This window comes from Amaranthus tricolor, chromosome 6 (genome assembly GCF_026212465.1).
Source record: "Amaranthus tricolor cultivar Red isolate AtriRed21 chromosome 6, ASM2621246v1, whole genome shotgun sequence".
NCBI classification, from domain to species: Eukaryota; Viridiplantae; Streptophyta; class Magnoliopsida; order Caryophyllales; family Amaranthaceae; genus Amaranthus; species Amaranthus tricolor.
The window spans coordinates 19,938,876-19,959,756 of NC_080052.1; the positions used below are offsets into that span (position 1 = coordinate 19,938,876).

The following is a 20,881-nucleotide window of genomic DNA, read 5'->3' on the forward strand; positions in this document are numbered from 1 at the left end:
TAACCGAATACTAATACAAATGTTGGTATACTAACAAGTTTAGATTTGAATTTCATTAAAAAAAAAAAAACTTAAATTTCTTAAAATTGTAATCATAAAATATTTTGGAAGATACGTCTGCATGTGAAAGAAATTGAAAAAAGATGGTTTATAAGAAAACTTAGTTATATTAGATACTCCATTAAGTTTATCGAATCGATTCGTAAAGTGGTGTTTTGATTTTAACATTAAAAATATAATTCAAATTAAGAACTTTATTAATTAGATCCAACCAAAATTATGATCCTACTTTAAATTTAAATTATGAATTTATAGAATTCCATAAAAAAAATAAAATTTATATAACAATTCAATAAGGAAGTCAAAAGCATATGAATATGTGTGATTTATGGATCACTTTCTTTTTGACTCTCTAAATATGAGTTGCCATTCACTATAATTAACCTTTTTGAAACATAAAATTGCTATTCACTATAACCTAGAAGATGAACCATTATTAATTACGTTTGGAATATTATTTTAATTTGTTGGAAAAAAGCATTGCAAAAAGTAGTAATGTAATACCCATTTGTTCCATATACTTAAACAATATGTCTACATACATCTTAGTCCATGTAAATCAACAAACACAATACCCCCCAATCATAAAAAAATAGTTCTCATCATAAAAGCACGAGTTCAAAATCATAATGTGATAAATAATTTTAGACTCTCCTTCTTATTCATAGAGAATGAAATATTTTTTTATTGGGTCAATTCAATGAAAGTGTTCTATTTCTATTTTTGTCATTTTCTTTATCATTTTACCCTTACTACAACAACACAATAACACATAAATATTAATGCCCTTTATGGAAAAAGAAAGTTTTTCACCCACCAAACCTCTCATTGATTTTAGTGCAAAACCCAAATGTCTCATTCTCTATTAATAAGATGGAGTATAATTTAGATCGAAAATATAATAGGAGCCGGTGGAATGGTTTTTTGTTTAGGTGAGCATTCCCAACCAGTTTCTGGAGAATAAGATAAATAAAAAAACTTTGGAATCCATTCTTCTTTGTTAGATTTTCTCTGTCTCAAAAGCTCCCTTTCCTTCTCCTCAACTGCTTTCTTCGCATTTTTTGCTTTATTCCAATCTTGGCTTAAAATGCTTTTATTCACCTCTGCCCATACTATAGCTGATTCACTTTGCCATAATCCCTACGAAGTAATAAGTGAAAATATAATTATTTATTAAACCACAAGTAAATTTATAGTTCATTCTTCATAACAATAAGATATATAATATTTCATATGAATAATTACATGAGACAGACTCAACATCAACAATAACATACATTGGGACAAACTTTAAACTTTTAGTTTTCAACTGAGAGGCTAAGGTGATCTGAATATTTATAACTTATTGACGTGGTTGTATATGTGGACATTTCTCTAATATGGTTGTACACATGGCCAAATGTGGCATATCTTTTAATTTATTTTACATGATTTGTTTTTTCAAATATTTTATTAATTTATGAAAAAAATTATTATATTTTATTTCCACAACTAGTTTTTTAAAAAGTAATTATTTTATCATTAATCAAATTTGCTCCTTAAATTAATTAATTAATTAATTAATTTAATGTAATTATATTAAAAAAAACAAAATGAAACTAAAAATGAATTCAAAATCCTTTTTTGTTCGTAACCTTCCTCTTTCCGCTGCCAACCCTGACTTTCAGCTCCAACTCTGGCCACCGACGTCAGCCAAAACACCGACTACCTCCTACTCCCTCCGTAGAGAAAACCTCCTACTCCTACTTACTTCTCCCTAGTCCATTCGTTTAAAGGTATTTTCATTTGTGATTTTAGTTTGTTCAATTTGTTGTTCCTGTAAAAATTCTTTCTATTTATATCATAAATTTTGGAAAATTAATCTTGTACATCCTCATTTTATTGTTTCAATAATGCTTATTGTCCCCACTTTTCTCCCATTAATTTCATATAATATTTTTATATTGTTTATGATTCCCACATATTTCCCACTAATTTTATAAAATATTTTTTAATAGTTGTGGTCCTCATTTTTTTAAATTTTCACTAACTTTCTTTTAATATTTTCTTAATACTTATGGTCCCTAGTTTTCCTCCATTAAATTTATTTTATTTAATAAAATAATTTATCCGCAATCTAAAAAACTCTATTTTTCTTAATTTTCGTAAGCATTTTTTGTGGAAACTTCTTTAAAGAGCGAAAAGCGTAAAAAATATTTGAAACTTTACTATTTATATCACATTTATGAATGATTTAGCATTATACTTCCTTAATTTAACGTTATTTAAATATTTATGGGCTATAAATATTTTTCACTAAACTAATTTTAACATTTATTTAGCATCAAGTTTATTTTTAATTTTTTTTATAATGCAGAATGTCTTCGTATATTCCCGAGCTACTAACTTTTTAGACATCTTTTCAATGTTTTCGATTTTATAATTTTCACTAATTTTATTTTTCAGTAAAATAATATAATCTATCTCATTACTTCCCTCACATAAAAATATTCTCCTTTTCTTAATTTCTTCTAAAGATTCATTATGGAAAATCAAACCGGAACAATGGAAGTAATTTACAAAATAAATAAAATTTAAATACTATAAAAAATTGCAACATATCTGCGACCAATTTCTAACCAACCTACGACTAACTCCTATTAGCACACATCAACCACATCGCGACCAACCAATGACTAATAGTGGATTAGAGACAACAACGTAACTACTTATCGACCAATCAAATGGGTGTTGATTGCGATTATCGACCATTTACTGATCAATAAGTGATCGGTAAACTAACTAATCAACAATCATATTGTATTACTAATTAATATTCAACGTCAAATCAATATCGACCACGCCTATATCGACCAATAACCACTAAATATGGTCTGAAAATAGTCGATATTATAAATTACTAACCATTTTGTAACATTTATAGTTGATCAGTAGTTAGATTGATTTAGTAGTGAAAGACATAAATACCTTAGGATCCCTTATAATTGGAGTTGGAAGATTAGATATAACCTCTTTGGGATTATATAGAACTTTGATCATACCATCTTTAGTATCCTTTATATAAACCATCCTGAAATTATTATATTTATAAATTATTAATAAACACAATAATAACTAGAAATTTTGTAAGTACAATTTAATTTTTCAAAATACATTTAAAGAGAAATCAAATAACTGCATTTTATATTATTGATTAATCATTAAAAGTTAACAAATGAAAAAAATAAAATATTCATAAATCTAAAAATCTTAAAGTGACAAGAAAAAGTACGAAATAAGAAATATTATAGGCTCATATCTATAGAAATAAATGATTTAGGTGCATTATAAACTTATTAATTATAGTCTATTTTTTCTATGAGTATGAACTTATATTGCATGGCATGGTCTTTATTCTTAAATAGAGGTGTTGAAAATAAAACCGACGATCTGATATTTTATGATTTTTTAATCAAATTTGACTTTGACCGACTTCAAACTGAATATAAAATTATGTAAAAGCAATGTGCATGGATATACGATATGATTTTAAATTGATTTGAAAGATATGACTCAAAATTGACCTATGATCCGAATGGACACCTATGAATCTTAACATTAGTTAGCAACAAAAATATGACATTGTGAAATAGTGAAATGACCTGTCCCATTGACCATAGATTTCATAGAATATCTTGGAAGAAGATGAATTAAAGATCCTCCCATTGAGAGATCCATTGTCTCCTCCAAAGCCCAAAACAGATCCAGTTTTGAAGGATAGCTGGGCTTCAAGGCCTGTTTCTTTGCACTTAACATTTACATTACCAGCCCATCTTGTTCCTGTTTTTGGAATAAATTTAATCAACAATGTTGGAGCGTTGAACACATAACTCTCTCCTTTATCTAACAAATTTAGCTTCCTCTTTCCATGCACCACTCCTTCAACATATGCTCCTTTGATTATAGGGTGACAAAAAAAAACATAGAAGAGTTAGAAACATAGATGAGTATATTTGTACAAACATAAGCTTATATAATACTCTCGACTTTTTAAATTTATCACGTATTACTTTAAAAAATCTCACATATTTGAATTATATGTTACAAACTCAAAAAAAATTAAAGAGTTTTTTATTAGATATGAATTCTAAGGAACAATATTATGTACTCCATTAGGAGTATTTTACGTATTCCAAGAAAAGTAAGAGGTTTTTAAAGAATAAAAGTAAAAGAATCGTAGATTTATCTGTGATTAAAGTGTCTCGATTCTCATCACTTACATTAAAAATTATTTTTCCATCTCCTTGTCCATAAGTAATTGTTTGACCTTAGCGGGATAGCCCCAAATAAAAAAATAAAAAAAAATAAAAGAAGAAGGAAATAAAGTAAAGGTTGTAATCGATTAATAGGGCTTAAAAGATGACATTAATAATGTTCCTCATACTTATATATAGTATTTCAAATATTTCAGTATCTGAATTAGCGGTGATTTTAAACACTAAAGAGGAACACATGTTTATAATGTAAATGTTTGGTTCAAATATTGTTTATCTATAATTGTATTTAAAATTATTAAGTTGGTTAAACTTTAAGTAAAATAGTAAATGACATGTATAAGATGTTCTTTACCATATTTTCAATAATTTTAGAAAAAAAAAGTTAAATTAAGTTAATTTAAATGGTAACAAGATAAAATTAGTGGAAGTTCAGGATTTGCAAAGCGCAATATATCATGGGTTGCTAATTAATAGGAGTTAAAGAAGTTAATACTAAACTATAATAAAGTTTTAATAAGTTTACACAGATAAAAGCTTCCTAATCATATTATACAATACTATAAAAGAACTAAAAAAATTCCACATACAATTGTATAATATTTGGCCAAATTAAGCATTTTTACAGGTTAAAATGTGAATTTGTGGTATTCAAAAGATTTTATTACATTAATTATGATTTATATAAACTATTTTATATTGTAAAATATAAACTAATTTATTTAGGTAGCTAGCAATGCATATTTTTTATGATATAAACTATTTCATCTAATTTAAAGAATTTCAACATCATACATATTATTAATTTTGTGAAAAATGACAAATGTCATGCTCTAAAAGGTCTCTTATATGATTTAATTTTATTCAGAATAAGTGAATTATTAAATTATATGGACAGTAAGTTTGCAAGCATGTCAATTTCGACAACAAATTTTTTTTTTAAATTGTTTATTTCAAAAAAATAGCTATTTTCGGAGATAATATATAATCAAAAATTATTTATTCAATCAAGTAAAAATTATGTTGTTACAAAAACTTATCTCAAGTATTACATAATTTTATTAATATTATAATTTGATAAGTATAATATACAATTATATCTTTCTTTAAAATTTATATTTATAGGTATTTTTATATTAACAAATTTCGTATATTGCACTATATAGTCAACTTCTTACTTCAACATATCTTACAATTTTAATCCATTAAAATTAATTTCTTAATTTCGATGTGAGGCAATTTCTCTGGAATGATGGAGTACTAATTAGGTATATAATTATAATTAAAATAAAAAAAGCTCCAAATTCATATAAGCATGCAAATAAATGGTATACCAAAGAACTTCGGAACAATATGCTCACACCAAACGAGTTCAATATTGTTGATCTCATCAATTGCATGCAGTGCTGATACGGGCGGGTGATGGGAAACCTTCAACCAAATCATGAATAATGTGTTATGTGTTTGACACTTGAGAATAATACAATTATATAAATATGATGGACGAAAATTTAAAGCAAGGTTTAAGGTTTGTAATTATGTTTTTAAATTGTTAATTTTACTGTATTTCTTATTTTGCATCATTTTTTATTTTAATTTATTTTACTGATTTTGCACTTTTTTTTTCTTCGATAATGATTTTACTCTTAAGTTTTTAATCCCATCTACAAACTTAATTTTTTTTTTCTTATTTTAACCAATTACTTTTATCCTCGATCCACTTAATTTTTATGTAATCTTCCAACTCAATTTTCCTTTTGATTAATTGCACTCATTTTGTACTAACACTAAGTGCAAAAAGGAGGGAGACCGTGGAAGTATTTGAATTCCTTCACTAGCAGGCCTGAAACTAAAACAAATTTATCTTAAGAAACCAAAAATATATAGAATATAATTAATAATCAACTTTTTTTCTGTTGCGAATAATCTCACCTTTAGATTATTTTCTAATAATCTAATACTTGCCCTTAGTCTGCTGTGCATAATACAATCTTTGTTTTAGGTTACTAACAACGTACCCTATTATTACCTATTACTAGTAATATTATATGTTATGGACTAATATATGACAACGTTAGATTATTAAAAAATAATGCAAAAGTAGATTTATTTATAAGAAATGAATGAAAAATTGAATTATTAATATCAATTTTAATATATATATATATATATATATATATATATATATATATATATATAGTATCACTTTTCTGGTTAATGTTTTGGATTGGATTCTATTTTAACTGGACTTCTTCATTCCCTGGATGTACCTTGTACTCTAAAAAAACATGTTGATACTCACTCCGTTGATATTTACTGTTCTCATTTTTTATTTTATACAGTTTTATTTACTGTTATCAAAAAAAATTATTTCTATTTACATCACATTTTGATAAAATTAACTTTAGTCATTCTAATTTAGTATTTTTAATGTCTATAATCCTTATATATTTTCTATAAACTTTAATTTAATATTTTTATAATATTTATGGCATTTATATGTTTTACACTAAATTTATTTTAACATTTTTTTTTTATGTTTGTAGTAACTTTATTGTATATATCTCTTAATGATTATAGTCCTTACTTTTTCTTTAAGAGCTACCCTTGTGAGAGACTGTCTCTCGGTGAGATGACCTCTAAATAAGGAGTCTGTATTAGTTAGACTATTCAACCCATGTAAAGAATGTGTCTCACGGTGAAACCGCCTCATACAAGAATTTGTAAATTGATGAGGTACTCTTGTGAGAGATCGTCTCTTGGTGAAACAACTTCAAAACAAGAAGTCCTTATGCTAATTATTGTTTTATTAGAATTTTTTTTAATTTAATTTTTATAAATGATAATTTAATTGCCATAAATTGATAAATGGGATTAAAATAATTTAAAGTAATAAAAATGGGTCGGGTTGGACCGGACCCGACTTTGAAGCCCATATTATATTTAAAGAGCCCTTATCCAACTTGGCTCATATTTAAACTCGACCGCCTTTATCCGACCCATTAAACACCTGCAATTACAACTCATATCCAATCACCTGCAACCAACCTAATCTAGAGCCGGGATTTTTTTTTTCTGCAATGTGGACATTTGAGTCCTCTACATGCTCGCCTAATTTCAGCATTTATTTCTTGAATTTGTACTTTATCTTTGCCATAATGACTATGAATGTCTTTTTGCCGTAATAATTAATGACTATGAATTTAAGTCTTAGCTTCGTTTGAATTTAGGCCCCGTTTAGTTAGTGGTACTAAATAATAATAGTGAGAATGTTTTGTAGTATAAAATTTCATTAAAAGTTCCATATCATTTTCATGGTATGAAATTTTGATCATAAAAAAGTTCTTTTATTCCATTACCACCTAATACTACATTTCCCAATAGTAATGCATTAGAATAAATTTTATAAAGAAAATGAGATATTGAAGTTAGACAAGCATGACCATCAAGGTAGTCAAGACATTTTTCAACTAAAATTACACTAATTTTCCGTTTTCATTACCATCATTTATAAATACCTACCAAACGGGGATTGATTTCAAATTAAATATTTCAAATCGTTTTAAAATCAAATTTTGTGTATATGATTATTTTTATATAATTTTATATTTATTTTAAAGTCAGATCAAACTCAAGTACGATTTAATCGAGTAAATTTCGAATCCTCTAATCGGTGCTACTTCAAACAAATAACACATAATATGCATTAGGCATTACCTAGTATACAAAGATTAGACATTACCTCTTTTGTGACTAGCGTGATATTTTATCTTTCTATATGATGTTTTAGATCTAATATAGAAGAATATTTTTTGTAGAGACAATATTAGGGATTACCCCTAACCCCATTAGCCATTATTATGATTTATGATGTATATTTTATTAAGCCATCTTTATGTTATATATATTATTACATTCTCTCATATAAAATTGTTTTATACTAGCCTTATAGATGATCTAACTCATACTTGTCCTAATAATTCAATTTTAAAGAAAGCAAATGAGATTGAACTCATGGTATATGTCAATAAAATCAATTCAACTAAAATTTTAAATTAAAATTAATAAGGTTTTAAGATATGTTATATACAGTCTATTAAATTAAACGATCCATTATACATAAGTGAGGGGTACATACTTGTTCAAGTAAGACATTGAGGGTGCCTCTAGATGCATGATGAGTCTCACCAAGAACAGAGTTGTATGGGGCAACTCCAAATGGAAACATACGAACGGTGGAGATTATCCAAGCAACAACAGAGATCATCCGATCAATACTAGTTTTTCCTTTGGCGCAGTTGCTTAGCATGTCCTTGTTCACACAGTACACCATTTCTCCGTAGCATTGTAAATGTGATTTTGCCATATTAAACGATGGCGGTAACTGAAAAATAACATAATTCTAAGTATAATTTTTGAATTATAACTTTAAAATTTAGTTATTTTATGAATTATAGTCTTAATGGTTTTTATGCAAATTACAGCAAGCAAATTAACAATGTCTAGATTATTCAGAACAAATCACAAAATTTCGACCAATTAACATAATATTATGATCTTTAAAATGGTCGGAATATTATAATTTGACTTGAACGCTATAGACAATAATACCTTAGTGATTGTAATTGAAAAATTATAATAATTTGTTTTTTAAATAAACAAAGTATACTATGTACATGTTTTGTACTTATTATATTGTGCTACAAGCAACATAATAAAATTAAGGAAAAATTGCCTTGAATAATCCAATTTTTTTATGGTTTTTTTACAATAATTTTATTTATTAATTAACCATAAATAATCCTAACTTTATGGGGTATTTGTCTAGAGTAAACTTAGATTACGCGATGACCTGCTATAATAGGTAAATCACCAAAAAAGTAAATTGAAAATAATGTATAAGGAAATATTGGGGTAAAATACAAAAATGAATGGAATAATTTTAATATGAGGTATGAGTTGCCTGGAAACGAGTAAGATCAGTTCCAGGTCTAATATTCCTGAAGAGACCAAAAATCAATTGAAGAAGATTTGGAGGCTTGAAATTATTATCTAATAATCCTTCCAGAGATAGTGGAGTTGTTAAAATCACATCCTTATTGTCCTCAGTCTTCATTTCCTTAACCTACATACATCACCAAAAAACTCAATTGAAGAAATAGATGTTACTAATAGGACAAACCTCTTAAATTTGTATAATAAGGTTATAAGCACATGGCAAATTACTATGAAAATAGTGGATTATAAAATTATTGTAAAAATAGTCGGAATAAAAATGAAAAAACGTAAGTCTAAAAGAGAATATAGACGCAATTAAAATTGCAAAATGTAAGCTATGAGTCATCGCATTTTTACATAGACTCATAGCTCACTTTTTGAAATAATATAATTTAGGACAGAAGAATAGCGACGAGTCGTCGTTTTAAATCAGCGACTCATCATCAGCTCACTTTCTGTTTGCGGATTTTTCTTTAATTATTTGGCGGTGAGGGTTTTATTAACCCTAAAATTTCCACTAACCAGATATGGAAGAGTGCCTATTGTCTTAATAGCTTGTTTCAAAATATTATTTTCTTGTAAATTTACAATCAAATAAAAATATTAATTTTAAAAATTTCACCTTTAAATTGTCATCTTTAAAGGTTTAATATTTTATTTATCCTTCGAAATTTTCACATTTATATATAATTAGCGTGAAAAAATTTGAAGGATAAAAAGATAATAATTGTCTAACGGTGGTAGGTACGGGGTTGAGTGGTAGTGGTAGAAGGAAATAGAAATGACATTTTTATTTTTCTTTTCTTTTTTTTATTTTCTTTTTGTTTGAATTTATTTTAGCTATAATAACAATCAATTATATTGAGACACATGGCAAAACTTTTTTCAAAATAACTTGTTACAACATATAAAGAAAACTAATAAGATCTTTAGAACAAAATCAAAAGCAAAGCTATGTGGGATCTACAAAGGATATATAAAAGCTCGGATATTTAAAAGATGAGCGATTAAAATTGAAACTTTATAACTAATTTTTCTTTTAAATAACAGATGTTACAACGAAAGAAAGCATGCAAGTTAAATTGGTATACACTTTCTTATAGGGAAAAAATATTGTGTTAGACTTAGAGTATTTAACATTTTTGGAGTTTTAACCATCCATTTAAATTTTTAGTTGTGTTGATTTATTATATATTATTTATTTTACCTAGTTTAATATCTTAGTGTGCATTATGTTGATCTTTTACCCTATTGATAAAATTTGACCTAAACATATTCAAATATAATTCATTAGACTCGTCTAGTCGTTTGAATACCTATTTAATTAATAATTGCACATTTTATGTATGTTTACTTTTTTTTCATAAAATTCTTTTTCCTAATAAAAGAGTAAATGACATTTGGCAATATAAGAGTACTCCTACGTGATAAGGTTCCAAGGACAACGAAAGGTACTGTTTGAAATAAAATTATGATGGGGATTGGGGATGAAGATGGCATGATATGTTTCGTAGAGGCACTTTTCTTAGGTAGAAATTAAATTGAAAAAAATAAAATGCCAGAATACTAAGTTGTAAGGAATTTAGTTAAAAGGTGTTAAAATAACCGACTTAATCAAAAACTTAAGTTAGTTGACACCTCAGGATATGTTAATACTCTAAGTACGCCCCCTCACACGAGAATCCATTGGGCTAGAATTGTGAATGCATATAGGCGCTTAATATTTCACTTTAAATGAGGGGTGGTTGAGATTCGAACCTATAACCTCTTGTCACGTTGGCTTCTGATACCACGTCAAAGAACCAACTCAACCAAAAATTTAAGTTAATGGTTGAGGCCCCAGAATATGTTAATACTCTAACAAAGGGCATTCAAATTTTTTGCCATCTTTTTTATTGAATTTAATTTTCTAAATTGCTCTTAACTTATTTTATTTTTCTATCTCTCCAATTCTTACATTTTATGGAACTAGACCCAATTAACAAAGGGGTCTTTGAGGGTGTGCTAGGTGATCGACCACACAAGGCACCTTCTATCTCCCGTATATGAAAAAGTTAATTAAAAAAATATGTTAAGTTTATTAATAAATAAATATATTTGCTATAAATAAAGCGCAAAATAAAAGTTCTACACAGTGTCTCTAAATTTTCTAAGATGTCTTTGCTAATTAAATTTTTTTTGAAATTGAAATTCACAAAGATTCGATTGTTTCTTTACCATTGAATTTGAGCAGAACAAAAATCATTGAATATAGTTGAATTAAATTAAATTAAATTAAATATACCTAAAATCAAATTTAATTAAAATGAGATATTTTAAATTAAAAATGAATGTACAAAATATGTCCAACATATTCCCAAATTAAAATATCATCTTTAGTCAAAACCTCTAACGTGAAACTCTTGGGAAGAAACACTGAATACAATCCAACGTTTATATATAGATTTTTTGGAAGAAAGGGGAGCTAAATGAAAATTAATTTCAATATATTATCTAAGAAAAATAGTATTTGCTCTAATTGAGTTAAACAAAACGTAATTTAATAATTGTCAAAATTTGTATATTAATTAACTCTAAATAATTTTGTGCTTGTGACTTGTGATATGCAACGTAATTCAGTAATTAGATAATAAATAGAATATGATCAATTATAAGTCATCAATATATAACATATTAACTAATGAAAATTAATTACTCATATAGAAGAGTTTTAATTACATAATTTAAGAAAAAACATATACTTCATGCACCATTATATTTAATCTCTTAACATTGTCCAAGATGTATAAAGAAATGATGCGTCTAAAAATGCAAAGTAAACATTACAAAAAATTTAAAAAATCAATTTAACTAAAAGTTAAAGCTAATTATTAAAGCCTTAAAATATGTTATACGATATAAAAAAATGATGCATCTAAAAACACGGCATAGCTAAAACTTAAACTTTTAATCGACTTATCACTTTTAACATAAAATTTGCTAAAAATAGACCTTCCTATAAATAAGTAGCTAGAAAAAACAGCTAGAGAAAGTAAAACGAGAGCGAGAGAGTGAAACTTACTATTAACAATGGCTTCAACTTCAAGTGTTGTTAGATGAATAAAGAAAACTGGAAGTGTTTGGAGGCCACAAAATGTTGTTTCAGAAGGCAAATAAATACTCCACTGATACTTCTATGCTGCTTAGAATTTAGCAAAACGATGACGTATCAAAAGGGTGAAAATGATAATACAAGGATTTCCTCTTATTTTTTAAAATATTGTTCATGAATTAAATGTGTACGAATTAATTACTACTAATTTTTTTTGTACAAAAATGAATAAAATAAATATATGTTTTTTACAATATTATCTGGCGTCAATTGAATTTGGGTGAGTGTTTAATTGTACTGACGTAAGTTTGATTTTTTCCAGTCACAATTTGATCAATAAATAACAATTTTCATTTTCCAAATTAATGTGTCAAATCAAGTTGTCTATCAATTTTTTTAGTTTTTCATCCGATTCATATTAATTGCAACATTAATAAAAATAATACTATTTATTCATCACTTTTAATTTGTGATTGAATTTTAATCTATAGGTTAAAATATAGTCAAGTGAGATCTTGTTTGATTCGTCTCATTGCAAAGATTATTAATATCAATTTTTTATAATTTTTTATTATATATAATTAGAGATATTAAGGATTAAATTAATACATTAAACTGCGTGAAAAAACAAATGTTACAAGTAAATTGAACAGTATATAATAGTCCATATATGTTCCAATTAGATTCCATTATAACGAAGGAGGGTTATTTTAAAGAAAATATAAAAAATTGTGAAAATCTAATAATAAAACGAGAGAGAAAATAAAATTAATGAAGGTTGAGTCTAAGTTTTGGTTGTTTAGTGGTTTTTTCCTGGTGAATGGAAAAACTTTTATTTGCCAAAAAAATAAAAAAGAAAAAATGACTTATGTAGTCACTATAGACGATATATTAATTAAAAGATCACATTTTAAAGGTGTTATTGAAATAAAAAGAATGTAATGTGGTTCATTTTCAAATAAAAATATGATTTAAAATAAATAGGACAAATTAAAATAAAAATTAATTCATATTGAATGAAAAAGACAAAAGTGGAAGTATAATTAAATATCTCAACCAATAAAATTACTACTTTTGTCTTGTAAGAATTTAAGAACATTTATTTTTAACAAAGTGTTAGATAAAAGTCATAAATTGGAGGTGGATAACTGGATATATAGGGTACCCAGTACCCACATACCTAAAGGTATTTAAAATAGACTTAATAATTTGATATTTATCAGATTTTATAATTGAACTCGTCTTAACTAATATACCTATTTTAAGGCTATAATAAGATATATTGACTAAAAAATATAAAAATTTATCAGAAATCAGTGAATTTCGATTAAAAAAATTGATGATGTGGTACATGCAAATGATGACTAATAATAAAAAATTTGACTGAAAGTTTTTGATGACTCATCTAGCTTAGCTTGATTTTTAATGTTGGGAATTTTGCGTTCGTTGATGATACATTAGTTCATAGTAACACTCAGCTTCGTAAAGGACCCTTTACTTATTATTGGAATGTTTGCATTGGAGATTCGAATAATTTGTCTAATTAGTGTTGGAAGAGAAAAAATTATTTATTTAGAAATTTAATAAAACTTATTTTCCAAATTAGTATTTATTTAGAAAATAAAATTAAAAACTATTTAATTATGAATTAGAAGCTCCAAACCTGAGTTTTGAGGTTCATGCTACAAATATATTTAAAAAAAAATGCAAAGTAAGAAAAAAATACTACATGTGACCTTAAAATAATTCTTGAAACAGTTATTGTTCAATTATATGCAAATCTTAAACATTGTTACTGTAGTCGACAATTATCTGCAAATTCCTAAATTAACAAAATTGATGAATTGTTACAACTTTTGTTCACCTTTGTATGACTCCTGCATTATTTTTGATATTGGTAATCTAAAATGTATTTAAAAAACTAAGTAAATGTAAAAACTCAGAATTGAATTGAAATCAATAACCATTATGTTAATTAAAGAACAATTAAAAATAGAGATGAAAAATCTAAGAACATTACACATACCTCATTGCACAACAAAAAAATTCAATTAAATTTCTACTTGTTCCAATTCTCAAAAGAAACTTAAGGTTTTGATTAAGAAGTTTTTGTGAAAGAGAGCCTAATTATATATTGAATGGGTGGAGGAATAAAAGAAACTTTGATATTTTTTTTAATAATACCTGATTCATTAATAAAGAGTCATACAATATCTACATCAGAGATAAAAATTTGCAAATACATAACAACTTTAACCAAAAATAATTCAAAATTAACAAAACTACGATCGTTGTGTATGAAATTTGACAATTCTGAATATCTTCTTCCACATCGTTGTTTGATACAGCTTCCTACGAGGAGGTCTTTCGATCTGTTGTAGTCTTGAGATAGAATTGCATTTGATGTAGTTGACAGGTAATTGCAATTTTGGTGTCCGCTTTGGATATGTATTTTGTTGGATAAGAGTTTCAATTAGAATATAATTTTGGGTTTTCTTTGCTTTGGATAGGTAATTAAAAGGTTCAGAACTTCCAAACCACAATTAAATAGCTTTGTTTATTTGTTTTTCTAAATAAACACTAATTAGGAAAATCATTCAGAAAATTCTTGTTGTATTAAATTGATTTTATAAGAAGGGATACAAATCATATAATTTAATAAAAGAACTGAAAAATAATGCATGGTGATTTCTTAAAGTTTTTCCAAATATATAAGTATTAATTAAATAGAAATATAATTGATTGTGTGCATGTCAATTTATTTTCCTAAATGAATTTAATGTTAAATTAGGTAAGTATTTGAAAAATATCTTTATATTAATTCTTTATATCTAAATAAGAATCTTAAAGATATTAATTATTTTTGTAAAAAATATTTTATACGTAAGTAAGAAATGATTTTTGAAAAATATATTGATTTAAATTATCAACATAATCGTGAATATTAATAAAAAGATTTATTAATTGATTCCGTGAAAATTTATTTTTCTAAAAAATTTAAAACTAAGTAAGATAAGTATTTAAAAGATTCTATTTGCAAAACCCCGTTAATATTAACACATAATAATAATAATAATAATAATAACAACAACAACAACAACAACAACAACAACAATAATAATAATGATAATAATAATAATATTCATGGGGAAGAAACCTTTTCAATTCTTTAATGTTTGGTCTGACAGGGAGGATTTATTGGACATCATAAAAGGTGTTCGGGATACTACTATTCAGGGGTGCTGTAGCCATCAGATTTCTCAGAAATTGAAAATCATTAAGGATAAGTATGGTAGGGACCAAATTTAGATTGGTATTACTAAGGCCTGAGAGAATTTGCTTCACATCCAAAGCTAGATGTATAATCACCCGGAGAACTTTGAGCTTGCCTCTAAAGAATCTGTTTTTGCTTCTCATCTTCGGTTCTTACAAGCTGAACTTGAAGCTTCTTTGCGACAAAAGGCTAAACTTCAATGGATTAAGTTGGGGGATGATAATACTGCTTTTATCCATATAAGTATTAATCACCGTATTAGATGCAACAAAGTTAATTTCTTACACATGAACGGTGAGGATATTTTTGATCCTGATCATATACAGGCTGCTTTTGTTGATCACTTCTCCAACATTTTCACTACAATTCCGTCTTGTTCCTCATTAAACGTCCACATTGCTTAGAATGGCCCAATTTTATCTTCTGATCAAGGTAAACTTCTGAATCTTACATTTTCTAATGAGGAGATTAAGAATGCTTTGTGGAGTATTCCGGATGAGAAGGCCCCAGGTTCGGATGGTTTTAATAGTAAGTTTTATAAGGCTTCGTGGAATGTTGTTGAGAATGATGTTATTAAGGTAATCAATCAGTTTTTTCGGAATGGTAAGGTGCTTAAAAGTTGGAACACGACCACTATTACCTTGATTCCTAAGATTCCGTGCCTTTCGCATCCTAAGGATTATCATACTATTTCTGGACGCAATATGTCGTATAAGTGCATATCAAAACTCGTTTGTTCTAGGCTTAAGCTGGTTCTTGGTGACCTTATTGATCAAGCTTAAGTTGCGTTTGTGGCTGGTCGAAACATTATGCATAATATTCTATTGTGCCAGGATCTTATTAACCATTATTCTAGGAAGAATTGTGCTCTAAGTTGCCTCTTGAAGATTAAGCTTTGCAAAGCGTATGACATTATGAACTGGCAATTCATTAAGAAGATTCTCGTTGTGCTAAACTTCCCTCCTATGTTTATCAAGATCATAATGACCTGTATTACCTCCATAAGTTATGTGATCATGCTCAATGGTATCCCTACGCCTATTTTCCATGCTAAGAGAGGTCTTTGTCAAGGAGACCCACTTTCCATTTTGCTTTTTGTTATTGGCATGGAATACTTGTCGCGTATCCTGAGAAGCGCATAAGGTACCTTTCATTTCTATCTTAGATGCAAGGCTATTAAGCTTTCACATTTTTTTTTGGTAGACGATTTGATGTTATTCTATAAAGGAGATGTGTCCTCTGTAAGGTCATTATGTAATTGCTTGCATTTGTTCTCCCAAGCGTCTGGGTTACAAGCTAACTCAGCAAAGTCAGCTATCCATACAGCAGAAGTTCCTAGTAATATTAAACCCGAGCTCAGGGATTTATCTTAGTTTACTTATGGTTCCCTTCCTTTTAAGTATCTTGGGGTTCCTTTATCTTCCAAACGTCTTAGCATGGTTGATTATGAGCAGGTTGTGGATAAAATGACATGGAGGATTCGAGCTTGGACTGCTAAGCATTTGTCTTATGCTGCTTGACTTCAACTTATTAATTCAGTGTTAATGGGGATCTCGACGTATTGGTGTTAGATGCTTATCCTTCCTCGTCGTGTTGTTCATCTTGTTAATTCCATTTGCCGCTCCTTTTTATGGTTTGATACTCATGACTCTCATAAGCCTGATCATGTTAATTGGGATGCTATTTGTAAACCGAAAATAGCTAGTGGTTTGGGAATTAAGAACATTCAAGTTTGGAATGCTGCAGCTGTGGGGAAGATTTCTCATTTGAGGGAGTCCTTGTGGGTTAAGTGGGTTCATGGTGTCTATACTAAAGGAGGCTGATAGGAGATCAATGCACCTATCACAGCTAGCTGGACATTGAAGAAAATTTGTGCTGTGAAAGATCAACTCTTACCTAGGATTTGTAAGGATCATTATTCAATACATGCTACTTACATGGCTTGTATAGACTCTCATATTAAGGTTGGCTAGGTCAACATTGTTTGGAATAAGCTTTCAATTCCAAAGACTCGCTTTATTTGCTGGATGGCTACTCTTCAAAAGCTTAAAACGAAAAATAAATTATTCCACATTGGTGTGCTTGATAATGATCTATGTATCCTCTGCGGCATTCGGTCTGAATCCAATACCCATTTTTTCTTTGAGTGTACCTTCAGTCAGCAGTGCTTATAGGAGATCAAGAGTTGGTTAGGAATTTGGTTTAAACCTTTTCGTTGCATGGACTTTCGGAAGCTCAAAGGTAATACCCTTCAACGGAATACTTTGTGTGCTATTTTTTCATCCACTATTTACTACATTTGAAGAGGTAGGAATGAAGCTCTTTGGGAAGTGAGATTGTCTTCACAGCTTAATCACCAAGTTTAAGCTGATGTGCGGGCTAGGCTTCTTAGTCTTCATCCAATGGTTGTACATGATAACACCTTTGTATATATCTTTAGTTGATTGACTGCTTAGTAGATGTTCTAAGTAGCAATCTTTTTTTACTTTGTTTTGGTTTCCTTGTTGATTTTGTGCTGTTAGGCTCCTTGTTTTGCATATGAAGTGTGGGCTTTGGATACCCTTCCTCGAAGGTGAGCCTTTGTTCCATACTAATGCTTTTCTCACTTGGTTTGCCCCTTCAGTTGTATCATTTTTTTGATTTGGTAAATAATAAAATCTTTATTTGCCAAATAATAATAATAATAATAATAATAATAATTATAAAAAATAGTGATCATACTAATAGTAAGTGATGGAATATTTTGGTTCAAAGAATTGAAGGGGCTTAATGTTTTGATAGCTAATTATCTTCTAGAAATCTTTTTTGTCCCTAAAAACCCTTTATTCCCTACCATTACACCTTAAGTAATCAATCATCCAACTCTTCATTTCTTGACATTATAGTACCATAAATCTAGAAGCATTATACTAAGAATCATGGATATCTTATACACTAGGACTCTTCATACTCCTTCATTAGATGCCAAATAAAAATCAGAAATTTGGCACTAAAACTCTTCAAATCTCCTTGGAATACCAAGAAGAATTTAGAAATTTATATCCCTTAATTTTAATGCAAATTATGACTAAACCCTTTATTCACCCTAATAATTCCTATTTAATAAACACCACACCAAGACCTTTCAATCTCATTCCATCAAAATAGCAAAGCAAACAAATTTCAAAAATACTTTAGTGAACTTATGAGAGTGTGGGTGTTTGGTGCAAAGGAAAAGAGCATATAGGAGGTTTTGGCTTATATTCACTTTGGAATTTTATAATCAATCCATATCAATTCCATCTTTGTAAGTCATTTCAATCCATAAACCTTTTATAATTTGAATAACTTTTGTAATCAAATGATAAGTTAAGAACGTATTCGTGTGGTTTATGCATGTGTATTTGAATTAATAAATTATAACTAAAGGATTGTTCATGATGAATTATGTTTTTGACTAGATATTAATTTATTATTTATACATGTCTTATAAATAAAATGTATTAACGTAATTTCCATGAGAAATATAAAGTTATGTTGCTGTGTATGTTATACCATGCAAATTGGTGGAAAGAATGTTATACATATATGTGTGTCATGAAGGATGTGAATCATATATGAAAATTGGGATGGAATTTTATATAAAATATATATGTAAATATAAATAAATATATTTAAAAAAACAAAAAATGTTTTCCAAAAGAAAACGACGAGTCGTCGCCTGAAGCCACGACTCGTCGCCAATGTTTTGATATGGTGAAATTTATTCCAAAAGAAAGCGACGACTCGCAGCTAACCTTCTGGTTGGTTTTTGCCTAGTTTTGCATTTTAACTTCAACAAAGTTGGTACATAAGATAATTAGTACACTCTGAAAATAGTGGTTATGTCGGATTTTTCATTTGAAGTAGTTAATTTAGCGTAAAAGCCTAATTACGTAGAAGTCATACATTGAACTTATAAGTTATGACCTTGGTGTATAAACTCTTTTGTGTATGATGTTTTGAGATGAAATTAGTGTAATATGAGACATGTATGTGTGCACGTTTTGATACATGGATTTATGTTTGTTTGATAGGACCTCGGTTCATAAGGGGTCAGTGAACACTTTGAATTGAAGCTTTTGTGTGTTGAACGTGCCAATAAGGTACGTCACGCTTAGACTTTGCATGACTATGCAATTGTTATTTTGAAGTAATGTAATTTCATCCAATTGTGTGATGTTATATTTCACATAAGGATTTGGAGACCCCGAATAATTGAAAATGAGTAAAATGAAAAATTGAGGATGGTTGTTATTATCGCCCACATGGGTTGTATATGAGATGTGAATACCCTTATGGGGTTAATATTATTGATTATTGGGCTCATGGCAGGGTCCTAATAAGAGCCACCATGGGGGGTATGCATACTCTTACCTTGACGATCCCGTTAAGTTTTCGGGCAACATCTTAGTCAGGAAGTTGCCTTGGGATTAGCTCTCCCATGTGCATTCTTCCAAAATTTTACTTTGGCGACTCGAACAGGACGAGCAACATCATAAGTTGGGAATTTGGATAATGGGTTAATCGAACGGCGATTATAGCCTTTCCATGCTAGGTTGAATGTTGCTTGTTTGACTATTCATTGTTCATGTATTAAGTCTTTTACGTGTACGTTGTTCTTTGAACCTGCGATAATGTTGTCGTGATGACAACTAGTAGAGTGATTGACAGGTGGGGAGTTAAGAGGTGCGTGTGAGATGGCTCATAGAAAACCACCGTCCTTATTAGTTTCTTATCATGCCAATAGTTGAAAACTATCAAACACTAGTTTTATTATAACAAGGCCATCAGGCTCTCAAGTTGTAAGACTTTTTGTTTTATTTTCCGCTACAATTTAATTAAAGATTTTAAAACTTATTTCTTTATCCTTAAGAACATAATCGATCCTTGACTAGTTTGACCTTCTTTATTGTTTGAGTTCCTACCCGGAGTTTATATTCTTTTGTAAATATCCGGGTTGTTTTTATTCAGACTATTACACTATTACATTTATTCTTTATACCAAAACAAGAATCTATAAGATATTAATTGTTTCAAAAGCAACCTTTTTATACATAAATAAGAAATTATTTTAAAAAAATATTTATTTAAATTATTTAATGTTGTTTGAATTAGGTTAAAATTAAAACCAAATAACTTAGTTTGAATTGACTCAAAATAAGCTCAATTCATTCATAAATAGTT

The 20,881-nt window shown here is 28.1% G+C and overlaps 2 protein-coding genes across 3 annotated transcripts in view; both read right to left on the reverse strand.

Annotated features, from left to right (window-relative positions):
* The window catches only part of LOC130814806 (oxysterol-binding protein-related protein 4B-like), a 988,965-nt gene that overhangs the window by 939,344 nt on the left and 28,740 nt on the right, over positions 1 to 20,881 (reverse strand). The window lies entirely within an intron of this gene.
* Positions 547 to 12,687, reverse strand: LOC130814807 (oxysterol-binding protein-related protein 4C-like). The gene is made up of 7 exons (XM_057681025.1): positions 12,373 to 12,687; positions 9,277 to 9,438; positions 8,452 to 8,697; positions 5,648 to 5,744; positions 3,702 to 3,993; positions 3,028 to 3,130; positions 547 to 1,200 (listed from the first exon to the last, which is right to left on the reverse strand). Exons 2-7 carry the CDS (start codon positions 9,427 to 9,429, stop codon positions 946 to 948), a joined length of 1,146 nt encoding a protein of 381 aa, XP_057537008.1. The 5' UTR covers positions 9,430 to 9,438; positions 12,373 to 12,687; the 3' UTR covers positions 547 to 945.

Excerpts from the sequence above, each read along its gene's own strand:
- LOC130814807 (XM_057681025.1), bottom strand. The coding sequence starts at position 9,429 with ATGAAGACTGAGGACAATAAGGATGTGATTTTAACAACTCCACTATCT. Across the intron at positions 8,698-9,276 it reads CTGATCTTACTCGTTTCCAG|TTACCGCCATCGTTTAATAT; the intron begins GCAACTCATACC and ends GTTATTTTTCAG. Across the intron at positions 5,745-8,451 it reads TCAATGTCTTACTTGAACAA|GTTTCCCATCACCCGCCCGT; the intron begins GTATGTACCCCT and ends ATTTGGTTGAAG.